The 15,385-nt window shown below is 43.6% G+C and overlaps 1 protein-coding gene across 2 annotated transcripts in view; it reads right to left on the bottom strand.

The window, feature by feature from the left end:
* Positions 1 to 4,030: 4,030 nt before the first annotated feature.
* Positions 4,031 to 15,385, bottom strand: part of LOC102370202 (WW domain-binding protein 2-like) — a 12,929-nt gene continuing 1,574 nt past the window's right edge. Inside the window, exons 2-7 of one of the 2 annotated variants that reach the window (XM_006015566.3) lie at positions 14,315 to 14,423; positions 12,861 to 12,981; positions 11,878 to 11,967; positions 9,412 to 9,498; positions 8,191 to 8,286; positions 4,031 to 5,509 (exon numbers count right to left, since the gene is read on the bottom strand). In XM_006015566.3, the coding sequence (XP_006015628.1) occupies positions 5,442 to 5,509; positions 8,191 to 8,286; positions 9,412 to 9,498; positions 11,878 to 11,967; positions 12,861 to 12,981; positions 14,315 to 14,423 (571 nt within the window). In that variant the 3' untranslated portion in view covers positions 4,031 to 5,441. The remainder of the gene's footprint in view (positions 5,510 to 8,190; positions 8,287 to 9,411; positions 9,499 to 11,877; positions 11,968 to 12,860; positions 12,982 to 14,314; positions 14,424 to 15,385) is intronic. The other variant, XM_006015567.3, reaches the window with a different exon arrangement.

Genomic DNA, 15,385 nt, shown 5'->3' with positions numbered 1-15,385 from the left:
TCCTGCTGATAAAAAATGTGAGTATGGAAAAAGTCTGGGCTCACAAAAACTTAAGTAGATCTATGATTTACTTAGTCTTCAAGGTGCAAATCTACCCTGGCTTCTAAGAGAAAGAACAGACAAGACTCTGATGCTTCTTTGCTCAGTAGATTCACCAGCTTTTGTGATTTCACCAGATAAGCTTTTTCCCAGTTTTTCTTTTTTTACTTCATTGATATCCCTCCTCTTATTTTAATGTTCTATTCTGGGAAATTATAGATCAGAAGGCAGAAATGAGAGAAAGAGAGACGCACACACACTAATAGGCGCTAAATACATATTGACACAAGGTGTAATCAATTTGGCAGCTAAAAAGAGCTGAATCGACAATGACCCCCATGCCAAAAAGCACAAAACCTGAAATTTAATTTAAAAAGAAACCCACCTAAATGCACAGAGAAGGTTCACCCCTTCCCACACCAAGGACCCTCTTTTTGCAAATACTGCACAGGCTGCAAAGGGAAATACCATAAGGATCTCTTTCCAGTGCAGCTGCAATAGAATTATAGATCTAAATAGATAGATCAGACTGGCTGTTAACTTCTTGCAGGTTGAAACTGTGCCTAGACAGACAAAAGGCTCTGGAGAAGCAGGATCAGCCAGAATCTCTGAGAGAAAATACAGAGTTAAGATGCAAGCCAGCCCTGCCCTGCACTCAATCCTGCTTCCTATCTGAAGCTGGCAAGTCACTGAAGCTGTACCATGTGTATACTTCAGCCAAGGCTTCAGATATAACAGGTAGCTAAGAAAATGTGTTGTTGGTTGTGGTGTATTCTCCCCTCCTAAAGTACCTTCTCTCATTCATCTGCATGTACTTCCTTCACACTGGTAGAGATAGGTAAAAGGAATGACTTGCAACTGTCACAGTTTGCTCTGAAGCATGGGGAGAGATGCATCTACAGGTATATGCAGTGAGCTCCCAAATCCCTTGTTTCCATGTGGAGTTGCACAAGCAGAGGAGCATGACAGTCTATTAATGCCCCATGGATTTATAACAGCCTGATGCTATACGGCTCAGTATGCATGTAAGTATGGATGGCATTTCACAGGGAATCTGCAGAAGAGTCCCAGACCCATAATGCCTGGGTAGTCTGAGGTGGTTTGCAATGTGTAGATGAAATGATTAAATCTAGGCTAGCCGGCTCATGCTTGCTAAGCCTGCCCCCCATGCAACTTTTGCCTTAGTGAGTAAGAAACAGGTTGACACTTTCCCCTACTGTTTTCTTGTGTGTCTTCACAGCATTCTAGATAATCTGGAAGGGGGTGTTACAGGGCATCAGGCATGGGCAGAGGCAGTACTGAAAGGTGGCAAAGTTGAGGCTGTGCACTTGGGCTGCTATGTTTGTCAGCTCTGTATTTCCAGCTTTTCAGAGGTTTGAGTTTAGATGTAGTTGGCATTCTGGAAGGTTATGAGGCCCTGCCTTTCAAACATGGCTGTACTCACAAAGTTTTGGGGCAGCAAATTTATCTTGTTTTTTAAGAAAGCAGTAGTTGGGGGATATGAATGGGGTTGCTTCTAAGGCTAGGGGCTTCCTGGAAACACCCCTGGGCCACTCAGCTATGCTTTATGCCCTCTTAGTCCAAGAAAGCTGAGACTGAGAGAAGGAAGGAAGCTGGTAGTCAGTGATTTATGAGAAGTGTATCTACCGGGTATAGGCAGTAAAAGGAAGTGAAGAAGAGTGTCAAGCACTCCTCTCAGTGTTATGGCTGGTGGAAGGGGATGGAGCAGGAGGATGACTGAGGTGTGAAGTCACCCATTCATCTCAGCAGGTGTTTCCTTCCCCTTCAAAGTCTACCCAGCCCTGTTTTCAAGACCTGCAGGTCTTAGACAATACTAAAATCTGTTCTTTCTTGTGGAAAGATCTGTAGCTGAAAAACCGGTGGAGGAAGGAGATGTAGGTAGTTTGCTATGGCTGCTTTAGGGGGCTCTGTGACTAAAAGGGTTCTGTTTTCAGACTTCAGCTTCACAAAAACTGAAATACTTGGAGGATGAGATTGATAAAGGAGATGGCTTGGCTTGTGCCACTTGGATGACTATTGTAAAAAGCTGAAATTTGTTTTGTGTTTGTTTGTTTGACTGTGTGTCCTGGCACTGCTTTAGTCAATATGGACCTTACCCCAGTAAAACCAGAACAGCTTCTAGTCTAGCTACTTGTATGGTTCCAGCTCATGCCAGTGCTTAACTAAATAATCCTATTCACCATGTATTAAACTAGACAATACTAAAAGATGGGTGAGGAGAAAGCCCCAAAACAAAAATTGTAATGATTTATCTGGTATACTTGCATACAACTGATCTCTACAGGCTGGAATAAGGAGTGCTCCCTTTTGTATCATAGTCCCTGACCTGCTATTTTGCTACTGGGAGTTTCTCTTTGAGATTAACTGGTAAGAGATTTTGGAGCAGAAGAATCGGCATTTTGTCCCATCAATTTATGTGGTCAGATGGTGGTCAGCCTACCATGAGCTGTGGAGTGTGGTTCACTTTATTTCTGCTGACTGGTCTTTAAACTTAAACTTTTAACCATATTAGGAATTGTTCTGCCGCATTAATTCGACTGAGCTGATTTTTTTTCTGTTCAGCTTTTAATTCTTCTCAGATATTTACCCTGTTGCAGTCCTCCCTAGCATTGTCACTGGTTTCCATTAACTTAGCTTATCCACACTGCCGTTTCTCCACCCAACCCACAGATTACAATTTCAGCCCTCCTAGCTAATCTCTCAGAACAAGAACAAAGTCTGTGATGTCTCAACTGGTTGCCATGGAGAGAGCTGTAATGGTATTAGGAAAAGCAGCAAAATAATAAAAAGCTCTAAAAACCTGTTTAAACAATCATAAATTGTTCCTTCTTCTTGACAGCCAATTAGCTCCCAAACTCCCTTCACACTCGCACATTTTTCAAATAAGAGTGTTGCCTTGGGCACCTCCAAGAATATCAGGGAATTCCTGAGAAGTAAGATTTCCTTCATGTGGAAGGCCTTGTTACACCAGGGGTTATGCATAAGCATTGCTAGTTCAAATCTGGCTAAGATTTGTTAGTGATTAGAAGCCACTAATAGTGGACAACTGATTGTGAAATGAGTTAGTGGACTGAATCCAATTTCCAGTGAACAGATATCCACATTACCCCCCACAGCTGGCACTAAGCAGGAGAGAAACCAAGGATGCAGAGCTAATTATTAGTGTAACATGCCTCCCTTCCATCCTAGGCCTATGAGGGATAGTGGACACAGAAGATAGTGGGGCTGACTCCCCCAGCAGAGAAATTCTCCTTCCCAGGAGTAATTCCCCATTGCCCAGCTCCAACCATTTTGTGCCACTTCATTGATGCAAAGCAGCCATGGCAGACTGCAAATCCTGGCCCTTTCTATACTAGTCAAATGATTTTGCTGACCCCTAAACTACTCATGTAAGAGAGTTTCTCTCTAGTGTTACGAGGCCATCCCTTAAGGCAGAAGATTCTGTTCACTGCATGGCATGGGACCAGGGCTCTCAAGATATCTTTGCTTTAGGCTACTTGTGACTGTTTCCACTGATCACCTCTTCATCTTAAATTTGGGGAAGTAATAACTCTTTACATTCTGTCCAAGACTCTCAAAGGAATTTGCCTGCACTGATGCTTATTCTCCTTCTGTGCCATCACTACCATTATACCTGTTCTATTAGAAAAGAAGCTGAGGCATGAACAAGAGCTATGTCTTGCCTAAGGCCATAGAATAGGCCAGTTAGAATCCAGGTTTCCTGGCACCTGGGCATATGATCAGCTCTTGTATTATGCATGGACCTGATACATGGGCTGTTTGTGTATAAACTGTCCTTGTATCACAGGGCAAGGAAGGTAGGTGAAGAAAAGCCAAAAAGAGAAAGAGTACACGGAATCCATCTCAGGCCAGTAATTGGCTCTAATTTTAATATTCCACAGACATACATGGCTCCAGCTCCATGTGATCTGGAAGGGAAAAGGAATACAGTTACAGTTAAACAGTTGTGGCCCATCCTGCAACAGCCACATCCCAGGTGCAATTCTTCTGAAACACCAGCCACTTGGTCTGAGTGAGATGTGGCAGGCTGCCTGTGTGTTCAGGTTGATCGTTTAAGTCAGACACAGTGTCAGGGACTCTGACCTACATCAGCAGAGCTGCCTGGGGGGCCTGAGTTACCACACAGAGTCCCTGCAGGCAAACAGGTATCATTCTTCACACAAATATTGCTTTTCTTCTGAGGTGCTCAAAGCTCTGGGGTCACCTTATCAAGCTTGACAGCTGACAAAAGTGGGAAAATGGTGCAGTGCCTTCTCTGTGAACTAGCTCATCACAAGCATGTCTTGCCCAAGCCCATGCACTTCATTTGGCTCCCAGGCAGCCTTTGATGCCAGTTTAAGATCTCATCACAAGTTTTAAAGGATTGAGCCACAGTTAATTAAAGGTCAGATTTTGCTCTGACAGCCAACACAAGAGCTGTGCTTCTTTGCAGAACAAAAAGTGCCTAAGGAAGCTTGTGAGATGTGGGGGCAAAGACCCAGCTAGGGAATAAAATCCCAGAGATCAGACCTGACCATCTTTAGGAAATGCTGCTAAACCTTCCCACTACCTTTAGAATAATACAGTGCTGCCCCCTCCCTCCATCCCCTGGTCAAACATTCAATTTAAAATCCATTAAAAAAGTAAATGAATACAAGTCAATAAAAGGAACCCCCAAAAGCCTACTGTAAGTGGAGTGCTCGTTCTCAAAAAGGCAGAAGTGCTAGAAAGTCCATGAAGCCAGCTACAAACTTTGCCTTACTTATATGTGCAAGTATATTTAAATACTACAGTGATGGGCAGCCATTAAACCCCTAAAGTATGTCAGTAATGAATGAGACAGAGACCAGGCATGACTTGCCCAGTAGCATCAAGAATGAATATCAAAACTGGGAATACTGACTGCTATATCTTTTAAGCAGCAGTGATCACCATAAAATGTCTGTCCTCTTTACATTCCAGACCAACTATAGCATTGTACTGGAGGCTGGTGCTGGTACCAAGCTTGTTCATAGGGACAAGATGTGTTTTCCAATCAAATTGGATAAATACAGTCCAGTTCTGAAGTCTGCGTATGTGCAAGGGTGGAGGGGCAAAGCTGTAATTGAGATTGGATGCCTTAGTAGCTGGCCAAGTTCTTGGAATATGGTTTGGGGATTAAACAAAACAGTTGCAAAGATGAGGCAGGGGCACATCTGAGGTTGTAGTGAGGTGGGAGGCACTCTGGAAGGCATGGGAACAGAGCAGCTTGTCAGGGGACAAATCTGGCTTTGAGACTGGGGTGCTATTTTCAGTGGCCCATTGTTGGGGGGTGAGGGGTAAATGGAAGAGAGAAAGCAGGAGATGCTAAGTTTGTGTGTCTACATTTCTGTGTTGGTTCCTCAGTCCTGCCTGTCTGTCTGCTCATGAGTTCTCTGGGTCCTGCAGCGGCAACAACCCTCCTGGCTCTCTGATAAATACAAGAGAAAAGCAGAGATGCTGTTACTGTCTTGCATGACTGCCCCCAAGATGGAGGTTAGTCCCCCCCTACAACAGAGGATCCAAACAGCAACACAGTTCAGGGACATTAAGGGACATTAAGTTTTCAGACCATTCTTTTTAGCAAACCAGACCCTTAGACCCAACCCACTCCTTGAATATTTAAGTAAGTTCTGATCTGGTCTGGATTCAAACGTTATGGCCTAGACCCACCTGTTATAACAACAGAGCAGACTAGGTAGGCCAGTCCTGTGTGCCTGCCATGTGCCTATACCCTGGGACTGAACCATGGGAACAGAATCCCTTCCATGGATACATGGTTTCTAAGGCCTGGCACTACAAAGCCCTGGCTGGAATTGATCTAGTTGGGGACAGTCCCACTTTGACCAGGGGGTTGGACTAGATGTGACCTCTTAAGGTCCCTTCCTAATGTTCTATGATTTTATACAGGCCTAGGTGCTCCCTGCCGTACAGCTCTGAGGGTGTTGGATCGAGTTATACTGTGGTCTGTTTCTAGAACCTACTACAATATTTCATGCCTGGAATGCCACCATTCCTTCCTCTAAAGGCTGTTACTGTAGTATTTACTGTGGTGTGCTTGTTGTTCAGCTTCTACCAGAGGCCAGTCTCTCTCAAGGCCTACTGTGCAATGCATTTAGATAGAAGGCTTGAATCTGTGCTTACAGTGCAACTAATATACTACCAGGAACTCAAAAAGTTTGGGTGAGCCATTTAAATGACCTAATGTATAGAAGCAATACTGAATTGTCACCTATGGATGCAGGCAAACAGGGCCTTCTCACTAGTATAAAAATGGAGCAGACATGAAACATATAAGCAGAAACTGGTGTGAACTTGCCCCAAGAAGAAAAGGAGTAAAAATACTGACTGTGCACAGTGATACTGGGGTGTAAAGGTTTGCTCTACAAAAACAGACTAATACCAGTTCTCCCACTATCTTGGGAGTGAGGCTTTGTCATTGTGCCAGCTGTGCAGAGTAACTGGTCATCTCTCTGCTGCAGATGCTGGTGTGCTTTTATATTCATTTGCAAAACTGGTGTCAGTTACACCAGGGTAACTGTTTGTGTGCCCAGGCTCCAAAGGACTTAAAATATTTTATTAAGCATCAGCTACTGTGAGCTGGGCAGGGACCCTACATGGCCTTAAAATGGTAAGAGATTCTTTGGGCTGATCTCTCCCAAGCTAGCCTCCTCCCCATTAATGCTGTATCCCAAGTACAATTCTCATGTTGCACAAGTGAAGCAGAATGGTGCCTACCCTCTTTTTTGAGGGGGAGGTGGCTGCTCTGAGGAAGAGCACCCTTGGTACCTGGGCAGTGGTACAGTTTCTAAGGTTGACACAGGCTGTGCTGCCCTAACTTTGCAGCTACATGGGTATGTATCCCAGCTTAAAAGAGCAATTTGCTATTCCACATGGAAAAAACATGTACTTAGTACACATTCAAATTAGATAAATCTAACAATTGTATATCTTCAGGCCAGCCCCGCTGCTTTACTATGGAAATGTTACATTTACTGAACATAGTCAAAATATGTCACGTTTCTTCTGTTATATGGTCATTATGGAAAGGATGTTAAAAAATGACTGATGATTTTATATGCCCTTTTGGATGCTGGTTTTCAAAGGATGGTTGGATCAGTGTTTTCTGAAAAACATCACTTTTAAGACATCATAAACTAGATTCCCAAAATCTTTTGTGTGTACAATGCCTTTTTCAGTGGGGCCTCAAATCTGACTGGGCAGGTTGGTTGCTACTGAAAGACAGGTGGTAAATAAGATTAATGAACTGATACTCAGTGAAAGACATGTAAACTGTCTCAAAATCCATAATAAAATGCAAAGTTGAGACTCAACTAATCATGACTCCATGGGCTTCCCCTTTCCACAGCCCTTTGATATAAGTCTTTCTGCTGCAATTTCTCATTCACAAAGGAATGTCACATAAATGGTCATCAAAAAAAAATGGCCCTAAGCTGATTGAGTTAGTCAGACTCGTGTCCCATTTCTGTGCACCTTGTTTAGCTACAAGCAAGTATCATGCAAACCTTCATTAAACGTATGTGGGGAAAGTGACAAGGGTAATTTTTTTAATTAGTTTTTGCATCTGGGCTAAAAGGTATTTATAATGAATCTTCCAAAATATTTTTTGTATCTTGAAAATAATGTCTCTGTTGTCAGGGAAACCAGAGATATTACTGCTTAAAGTGAACTGAAAAGGAAAAAAGATGTTTGTGTTTTAATACAACGTTAACATAGCGTTCCCAGCACATTTCTGTAACCTATCTAAGCTGTATTTGTGTCATTATATTTGTCTTCAATAGATCATGCATTTTTCATTGTTGCAAACTGATGCTGATGACCCTTGCTGCTTGACAGATGAGGAAAGTGAGGAGCTGAGCTTGAGCCTGCTTGCACTTAAATACAGGGACTACATTACGGGTGCAAGGGGAGGTTTCCCACTGTAGTGTGGGTGGGCAGAGCCCCGGATGCATGTGAACAAGCCCTACCCTGGTGGATCATGCTGGGCTGGATGACCACCTGCCTAGCAAAGTGAAATGCAACCAAGAGCCAGGTACCCAGAAAGGTGACTGACAGTTACGTGGTGCTCTGTATACCATTGCACTGATTTACCTCTAGAGTTTGTCAACTCCACTTCAGAGTATGGGGGTGGTAATTCTGGTGGCCCAGGATATGGAGGTGGCCAGCGTGGAAGTGGATTGAATAAACCTGTCAAAGAGAACAAACCTTTTAGCCTCTTGGATGGAAACAACAACCACAGCTTAGTTGAAGCCTCCACCCAGCCCTCTCTTGTCAGTCTGGTGCTAACTTGGTGCCTATCTTGTGTGAGCAACTGAACTGAACCTCCAGAATTAGACAGTCACTTCTCTCTCACAAATATTTTATATTACCAATTTCTGATGCACGTGGAAACTTCTTTTAGTAGCTCCCCTTTTGCCAACATTTTCTTCAGAGCTAACCAGACTCTTGAACAAACCTCACAGAAATGCTTATGGAATGCAAGTTCCTCTGACAAGGTTTCCCAAGATACGCTTTATTACTGCCTTGCTGTTCTCAAGCTCTGATTCTGTGAGGTGTGGGGCTCCTATGAGGCAACAAATGCCCTCAGATCCCCCTGGCATCTGCAGGAAGTGAGTGCTCTCTTTGCAGGACTGGGCCCCAACTGTAGTACACTGACTACAACAAATGTGACAGTTGTTAGCCAGGTTGCTTTATGAACTACTAAAAGGCACTCAGACTGCAGTGATGGCAGTGGCATAAGAACAACAGAAGAAAGAATAAAATGTGGGGTCAGCCTCTGATAACTGAGGCCAGTGGGAACTGTACAGGTGCATTTGAGGTGGTATTTAGCCCTGTCTTGAGGATTCATGTCAGGAAAGGATGGTCGCACCTTGAACAAAAACACTAACATAGCCCTTCTCATATCCAGGAAAGAATGAGCCATTCACATCAGTGGGGATATTGCTGCTGAAACATCTTAGGTGAGTAACCTGAAAGGACATGGAGACTCTTGGTCTTATCCAGTGCCCTTGAAAGGGGCTGGGCTGGCGTGAGTGCTAAGGTGCATGGTTGATAGCCCAGAGGTCACAAGTTTGGGGCCACAGCAGAAGTGCTCACGGTTTGGCCCCGTCAGATTCCAACAAATATGCAAATTCTGCTAAATACCTTGTCTCACAAGGGCACAAAGAAGGGGGAAGGAAGTGCCCTTGAAGACACTGGAGAGGATCCAGTTGACTTTTGTGAGCTTTGAATGGAGCCTTTGGTTTTTCTCTCTGTCTCCTGATGAAAGGTTGGGCACATTTCATCTAAGGATAACAATATTTCCATGCTTACAGGGAGCTCGAGGTGCTGATGGGTAGGCATAGGTGTAGATCGAGGCAGTTGGATACTCCTGGAGATTACTGGCTTCTCTTAACATATCTGTTTTAATAAATAGAAGATGAATCACATTAGTAAACGTAAACTCCTCGCATGGATCTTATGCCTTTTATCTACAAACCTCAAAGTGCTTTGCAAGAATGAATCTGGCTATTGGAGGGGTTTAGGTTGTAGCTGTGTTGGTCTAAGGACATAGGCAGACAAGGTTCCTTGGATGAATCTGATATCTTTTATTAGACCAACCCAAATGGTTGTGCTCTTCCTTCATTCCATCCAGGAAGAGCACACACCAACTGCTGAAACTTCCTTAGCCTGATGAAGGGTTTTTGAACCCGAAAGCTTGCTTAATAACTATTCTCCAACCATTTGGGTTGGTCTAATAAAAGATATCAAATTCACCCAAGGAACCTTGTCTGGCTATTGGAGGCATTGATCACCTTGATATCAAGGCAATGAACTTTTCCAGATGCAAGGAGAAGGTGCTGGACTGAGTTGGTGTGGGGCAGGATGTAGATCTGATATTTTCTAGTGGCTCCATCTGATTCTGCATAATGTAACTTGTCACTTAAAAAATAATTACATTTCTAGAGGTTCTAGTTTGGAAGACAAGCTTATGAATATGAAGCAGCCATAAGGGAAAAAAATTAAGTAGGAAGAAAAACCCCTGGGGCAGATGCAGGAGGTGGAAGTTGGAGGGAAAGTCTAGAGGCCCTGGCTGCTGCTGCTGCAGCCAGAGTGAAAGGGGGAGGGAGGCACAGCTGGGAGCTCAGGAACAACAGATATACCCCTTGTGGACCACAGGCAGCCAGTAGGCTGCCAGTTGGGCAGCACTGTGCTAAGTAATTTCCCTTTTTTTGTATTTAAACCCCTCTTGTATGTGAGAATCAAGATCTGTATATTAGATACTCAGCTAATAATTTCAATAGCTGTTAGCCAAATTCTAATTGTTTCATCCACATCTAAGATCATTATTATGTATTCAGTGTAGTATTCTATATTAATTATTGTCATGCAAATTGTTTCATGCTAAACATAAAGTTCATTCAGGGGTTTGGGAAATGCAGCCAGCGTTCCATTCATTCCTGGAAATATTAATTACCTTGATGAGTATTCAATGCAACCTGCATAAAACACTGCCCTTAAAACTCCTGTTTGACCAGTTCCACCAGCTATAGCCACAGAAGTATGAGTTTCCTGACATGTGAATTGCACCATAAACAAACCTACATAAACAAACCTAGAGCTAGAGCATCCTCATGGAAAAGGGCTGGAGGATTTCAGACAGCCTAAGCAAGTTAGACACCACTGGATCTTGGAATGAAATTCCCAATTTTGAAAAATCTTAGTTTGCGAATTCCTGAGAGATGAGGGCTCTTTCTAGCAAGCAAAGGAAAAATTACTATAAGGCAGGGGTAGGCAAAGTTTTTTGACTGGAGTGCCAAAAAAACTACAGTGTCTACCTTGGAAGGTGCTGGAGTGCTGACATGCCGGAGCCTGGAGCAGCTGTTTGCAGCCTCCCGGCTGCAGCCAGCCCACAGATCCGTCTGCTTGCAGCAGAGCTTGCAGCCTCCCAGCTTCATGGGCTCCGTGGCTGGCAGCAGCTGCTTAGAGCCCAGGCTGGCAGTGGTGTGCCGAACAAAATGGCCTTGCGTGCCGCATGCCGGGGGTCGCTGACCCCTCCTATAGGGCATGACAAGTGCCAGGCTTTGCACTGGAGTCTGTTTCTGTCAGTGGATTGGACTAGTGTCCCTGAGAAAGTGAGTTAATGCCAGGGCTGGCATATGGTTTATTAGTGCCACAATGTTCTCTCCCCACTGTGCATGATGTGGTTGTATCACACAGAGGTATGATAGGATCTGGGACTGCGAATGATGAATTCAAAAGAGAGGCTAATTGACTTGGGGTAAAATTATTCTAATTTAGTGACACTGGAGGAGTAAATTCATTTGTGTATGCAAGGGAGTCAGGCACCTTGAGAATAACCATGTAAGATCTACAAAACTAGTGCAGAGGAGCAGGCTCTCCAGCTGTAAAGACATCCAGACTGGGATGCTATAGAAGTAGCAAATATACACCCTCTGTGTGCCAGTACGCAAACACAAGAGACATAAGACTGGTGCCAAGCTGTAGTGTTTGGTATTTTATATTGCACTTCTTCCTTGTATCCTTTATCTATATTGGCTTTATAGGGCTGAACTGTAGTACTCTGGCAGTGATCTGGGGCACCTGACTCCACAAGTAGCTCTACTGGCTTCTGTGGGATTGTTCATGAATATACTTTTAAATGGGAACAAAGGTGGTAGAATTTGGCCCTTGTATTGAAAGCTCAATGCACCCAGTACTCAAGCTTCTTCAGTGCACATACACTATACTTCTGAAACTACATGGAGAAGAAAGCAGCTTGACTGTCCAGGACCTCACCTGCTGAGGATAAGTTTTTGATCATGTTCAGGCAATCACTGGCTCCATACAGAAAGATGAATTTGAAGGTGAGAACACCTTGGTTGGAAGCTAAGAGGATGAGATAGTGAGAAGTGAGTCAAGTCAGCTGACATTCCTGCACCGGATATGTTTCCTCTCTCCACACACTGCTATGTTGTATATTTCTCCTCATCTCTTTGTACCCAGTTGTTTTTCCTGCTCTTCCCTCCTGCCATACCTTTCTCCACTAGCCCACAGGCATGAATGCAACACAGAAACTACACCTGTGAAGCAATCCTTACCTTGTCCGAAAAGTAATGTTACAAAAGGGAGTGACTAGGCATTTGTATATCATATCTATTCATTGAGTGGGTCTTAGGTAATGTTCTTCTGAACTTCTCCTTCAAGGATGTAAAACCTCTTTACAGTCACTGCTTAGGTCTTATAACATGCTTGTACGGTGGGGATCATTATCCCCAGGACGGAAGTGAAGCACGAAAGAAGCTTGTCCTCTTGTGCAGGCAGTGGAACATGGGGGTTCTAGTTCCAAAGAATCTGTTGCAACTAGGTACTTAATGATTTCTCTATCATGTGTGAAAGGACACTGACACCCAGTGAGCCAGCTGCATTTTATCCTAGGCAAACATCCTGATGTATGTGTGTGTGTGTCTATTTGAGCACAAAGTGTTTTCCTTACTAACTGAAAATGATAGCTGATGGATTCAAGATTTATGGATGTCCCAATTCCTTCATCCCAGCCCTTGTTTGCCATTTATAGGAGAAGACAGCACGAATCAGATGCAATACCAGCTCAGTGTACCTGATGAGTAATTTAAATCCCCTTTCCTACAGTGGTTATTAAAACACAAATGTATGTGGCCTTCTGGTTAATACACCCACATTGAGTCCACCTGCCTCTTCTCACTTGAAGTGAATGTGAAAGTGATTTGTGGCGGTTGTAGATATAAAAATATGACACCTACTAATAGTTCCTTTGACATATTGCTGCTTGGAGCTTGCCTGTTCCCCTAGCGCGCAGTCCCCCAGAAGCTGAAGTGGAAAACGGACAGTTGTGGAGCCCTTGTCCTTGTGCTGGAATATTATCTAGGGAAACGGAGATAAGAACTGCATCAGGAAGAGGATGGCTTTGGTTGGTGGTATTTACTCAGGAAGTGGGGAACTGTAAGGGAAGAAAGAGGCTGAGGGAACACACTGCCAGTACTGGAGATGAGAAGCCAGAGAGAGTTAAACAACTCGGACCAAGGCCAACCCATCACCCCAGTTTATTGCTTGCTACACTGGTCCTCTCTAGTCAGGGGTCACATTACTCCCTGCCAAAAGTAGTTATAAGAACAACTTCGGAAATGAATGAAAATCATGCGAGTGTCAGAAAGTGCTATGGATGGGATTGCCTCACAGAATGGAAGACCATGACTCTTACCCCTAATAGGAGCAAAGGGAAGATCTACCTCTTGGTAACACCATTTCCAGGATATTGCTTGGTCTCCAGAACTAATAATCCATTCTATGGTATGGTCAGTGACAATTATGAGTGCACCATGATGTGTTTTCCCTTGACAAACAGCAATCACATATTCAGTAGGAAAGACCTTTCTTTTAAATGAAAGGAAACCAACATGGAACAAAAGAGACCATGGTGCGTGAGTCTCCTCTACAACATGCTACACCTGAACTGAATGCAAAATGGTAGCTGCCTCCTGCAGGTTTAAAGGGAAAGTGTTCCAAAAATACTAATAGTAGTTTGTTTAATGCAATGGGGGCCACAGATTAACCCTGCACTCTCCCTAAGTGCCACTCTGATCTCCTTCCCCGTGCTCTTTCTTGTCTGTCCCCACACATACAGAGGCTATCTAGCACCCTGGTTTAATGCACCATTTGCTGGGTAATAGCATGAGAGGCTTTATACTGGAAAGGTTTACTAGGCTAGTAAACCTAGGCTAGTAAACCCCTCCTTTTGCAGATGCAAATTTAGTAACCTCAAAGGGTTGCTAACCAACATAGCTTCTGTTAGTTCTCCCAGTACCTTTTGTGTTATAGCTGTATCTATGCTAGGGCTGTACTGGCAAAAAATCAGCATGACCAACCAAGTGAGGCAAACCTTTGTTGTGTAGTTTTGACCTTACGGAATTAGCTGGGTCTATATTAATCTGTTCATAGAGGTACTGTAACTGCAGTTTAGCATTCTAGCTATACAGACTGACTTCTAGACAGCATCTCCAAGCTTTTTCCTTCTGCCATCCACATTTTTCACTCCAAAAGCCATTCTGATTTATCCAGTGGTGACATAGCTACACGACACAACAAACTTTAAGTCTATGCATGTGCAGCTCATAACTTGTGTAATCTGCCAGGCTTTTAGGTATGACAGCATTGGGTACAAAGTAAGTAACAGGATAGATGGAGTCTTGGTTCTTACTTTGTACTGTGTCAAATACAGCATGCCTTTCTTTTCTCCTTGGAGCTCCTCTGGAAAGTTTGGCATCTCGTCCAGCACTAGCAACACATTACTGAAATGAGCTAGAACCCTGGAAACAAAACCCCACACACATTACCTCTAAAGAAGCAAATATGATGGGGAAATAAGATGCAAAAAGCAATTTTACTTTTGGGCTTTTTCCTTGCATGTCACCTTTAGATATATTTGCTGAGGCCCAACTGTGTAAGATGCTGAGTACTCTCCTGCAAGAGGCTGAGTGCCACTGATGCTGAAAGCTGCTCAGTATCTCATAGGATCAGGCAGTAAAGGGGAATGGAAGCACCTGGGACTGATGTACTGGTTCCCTGCTGTCTACATGTGGGGGGTTTCAGAGGATTCAGTGGGCTTCTGAAAGTGGTTAAGCTTTCATCATTCTTATGGAAAACTCCCATAAATCCTCTGGTTCCAACTAGGCTGGGATTCATATTCACTCTATCCTGGCTTCTGGTTGGAGTTTTCCCCTCCACCTGTAGAAATACAATATAAAATACCATATGGGGCCTGAACCTGCAACTTTACTCATGTGAGCAATGCACGCTCCTGCAACAAAATCAGGCAGCCCATGGACAGGTGCAGGGTCAGTCTCAAGGCCCTCCTCTGAAACCAGGTGAGATACTGCAGTTTCACCTCTTCAAAGTGCTTTATGAAAGCTAATTAGCAAGTACTGATTTGTTAACACTCCCTTAAGCAAGAGCTCCAGGACCAGACCCCACAAGCTCTCCTAAGGTCAGTGAGCTCAAAAGGAGTCTCATCATCATCACTACAGTTGTTTAATGTTGTTAAATTTCATGTTGGAATGAGCATAGATGCCAAGAGATTTTCTAGTTAAGAAGTTTTTCACTTGTTTGCAAAGTTCTGTTATCCCACAGAAAAACTGATGCTCTATAACCAAGTTGTTAGTTGCATCATGATTGTGAAAAAATGGCTCAAAATCCATGAGGCAAACTTTATTTTTAATTCAGCACTAACACTTTAGTTTAGAATTTGACTCTTACATCAGCAATTTCAGCA

Source organism: Alligator sinensis, unplaced genomic scaffold (assembly GCF_000455745.1).
Source record: "Alligator sinensis unplaced genomic scaffold, ASM45574v1 scaffold404_1, whole genome shotgun sequence".
NCBI lineage: Eukaryota > Metazoa > Chordata > Crocodylia > Alligatoridae > Alligator > Alligator sinensis.
This window is presented reverse-complemented; position numbering and strand designations above follow the sequence as displayed.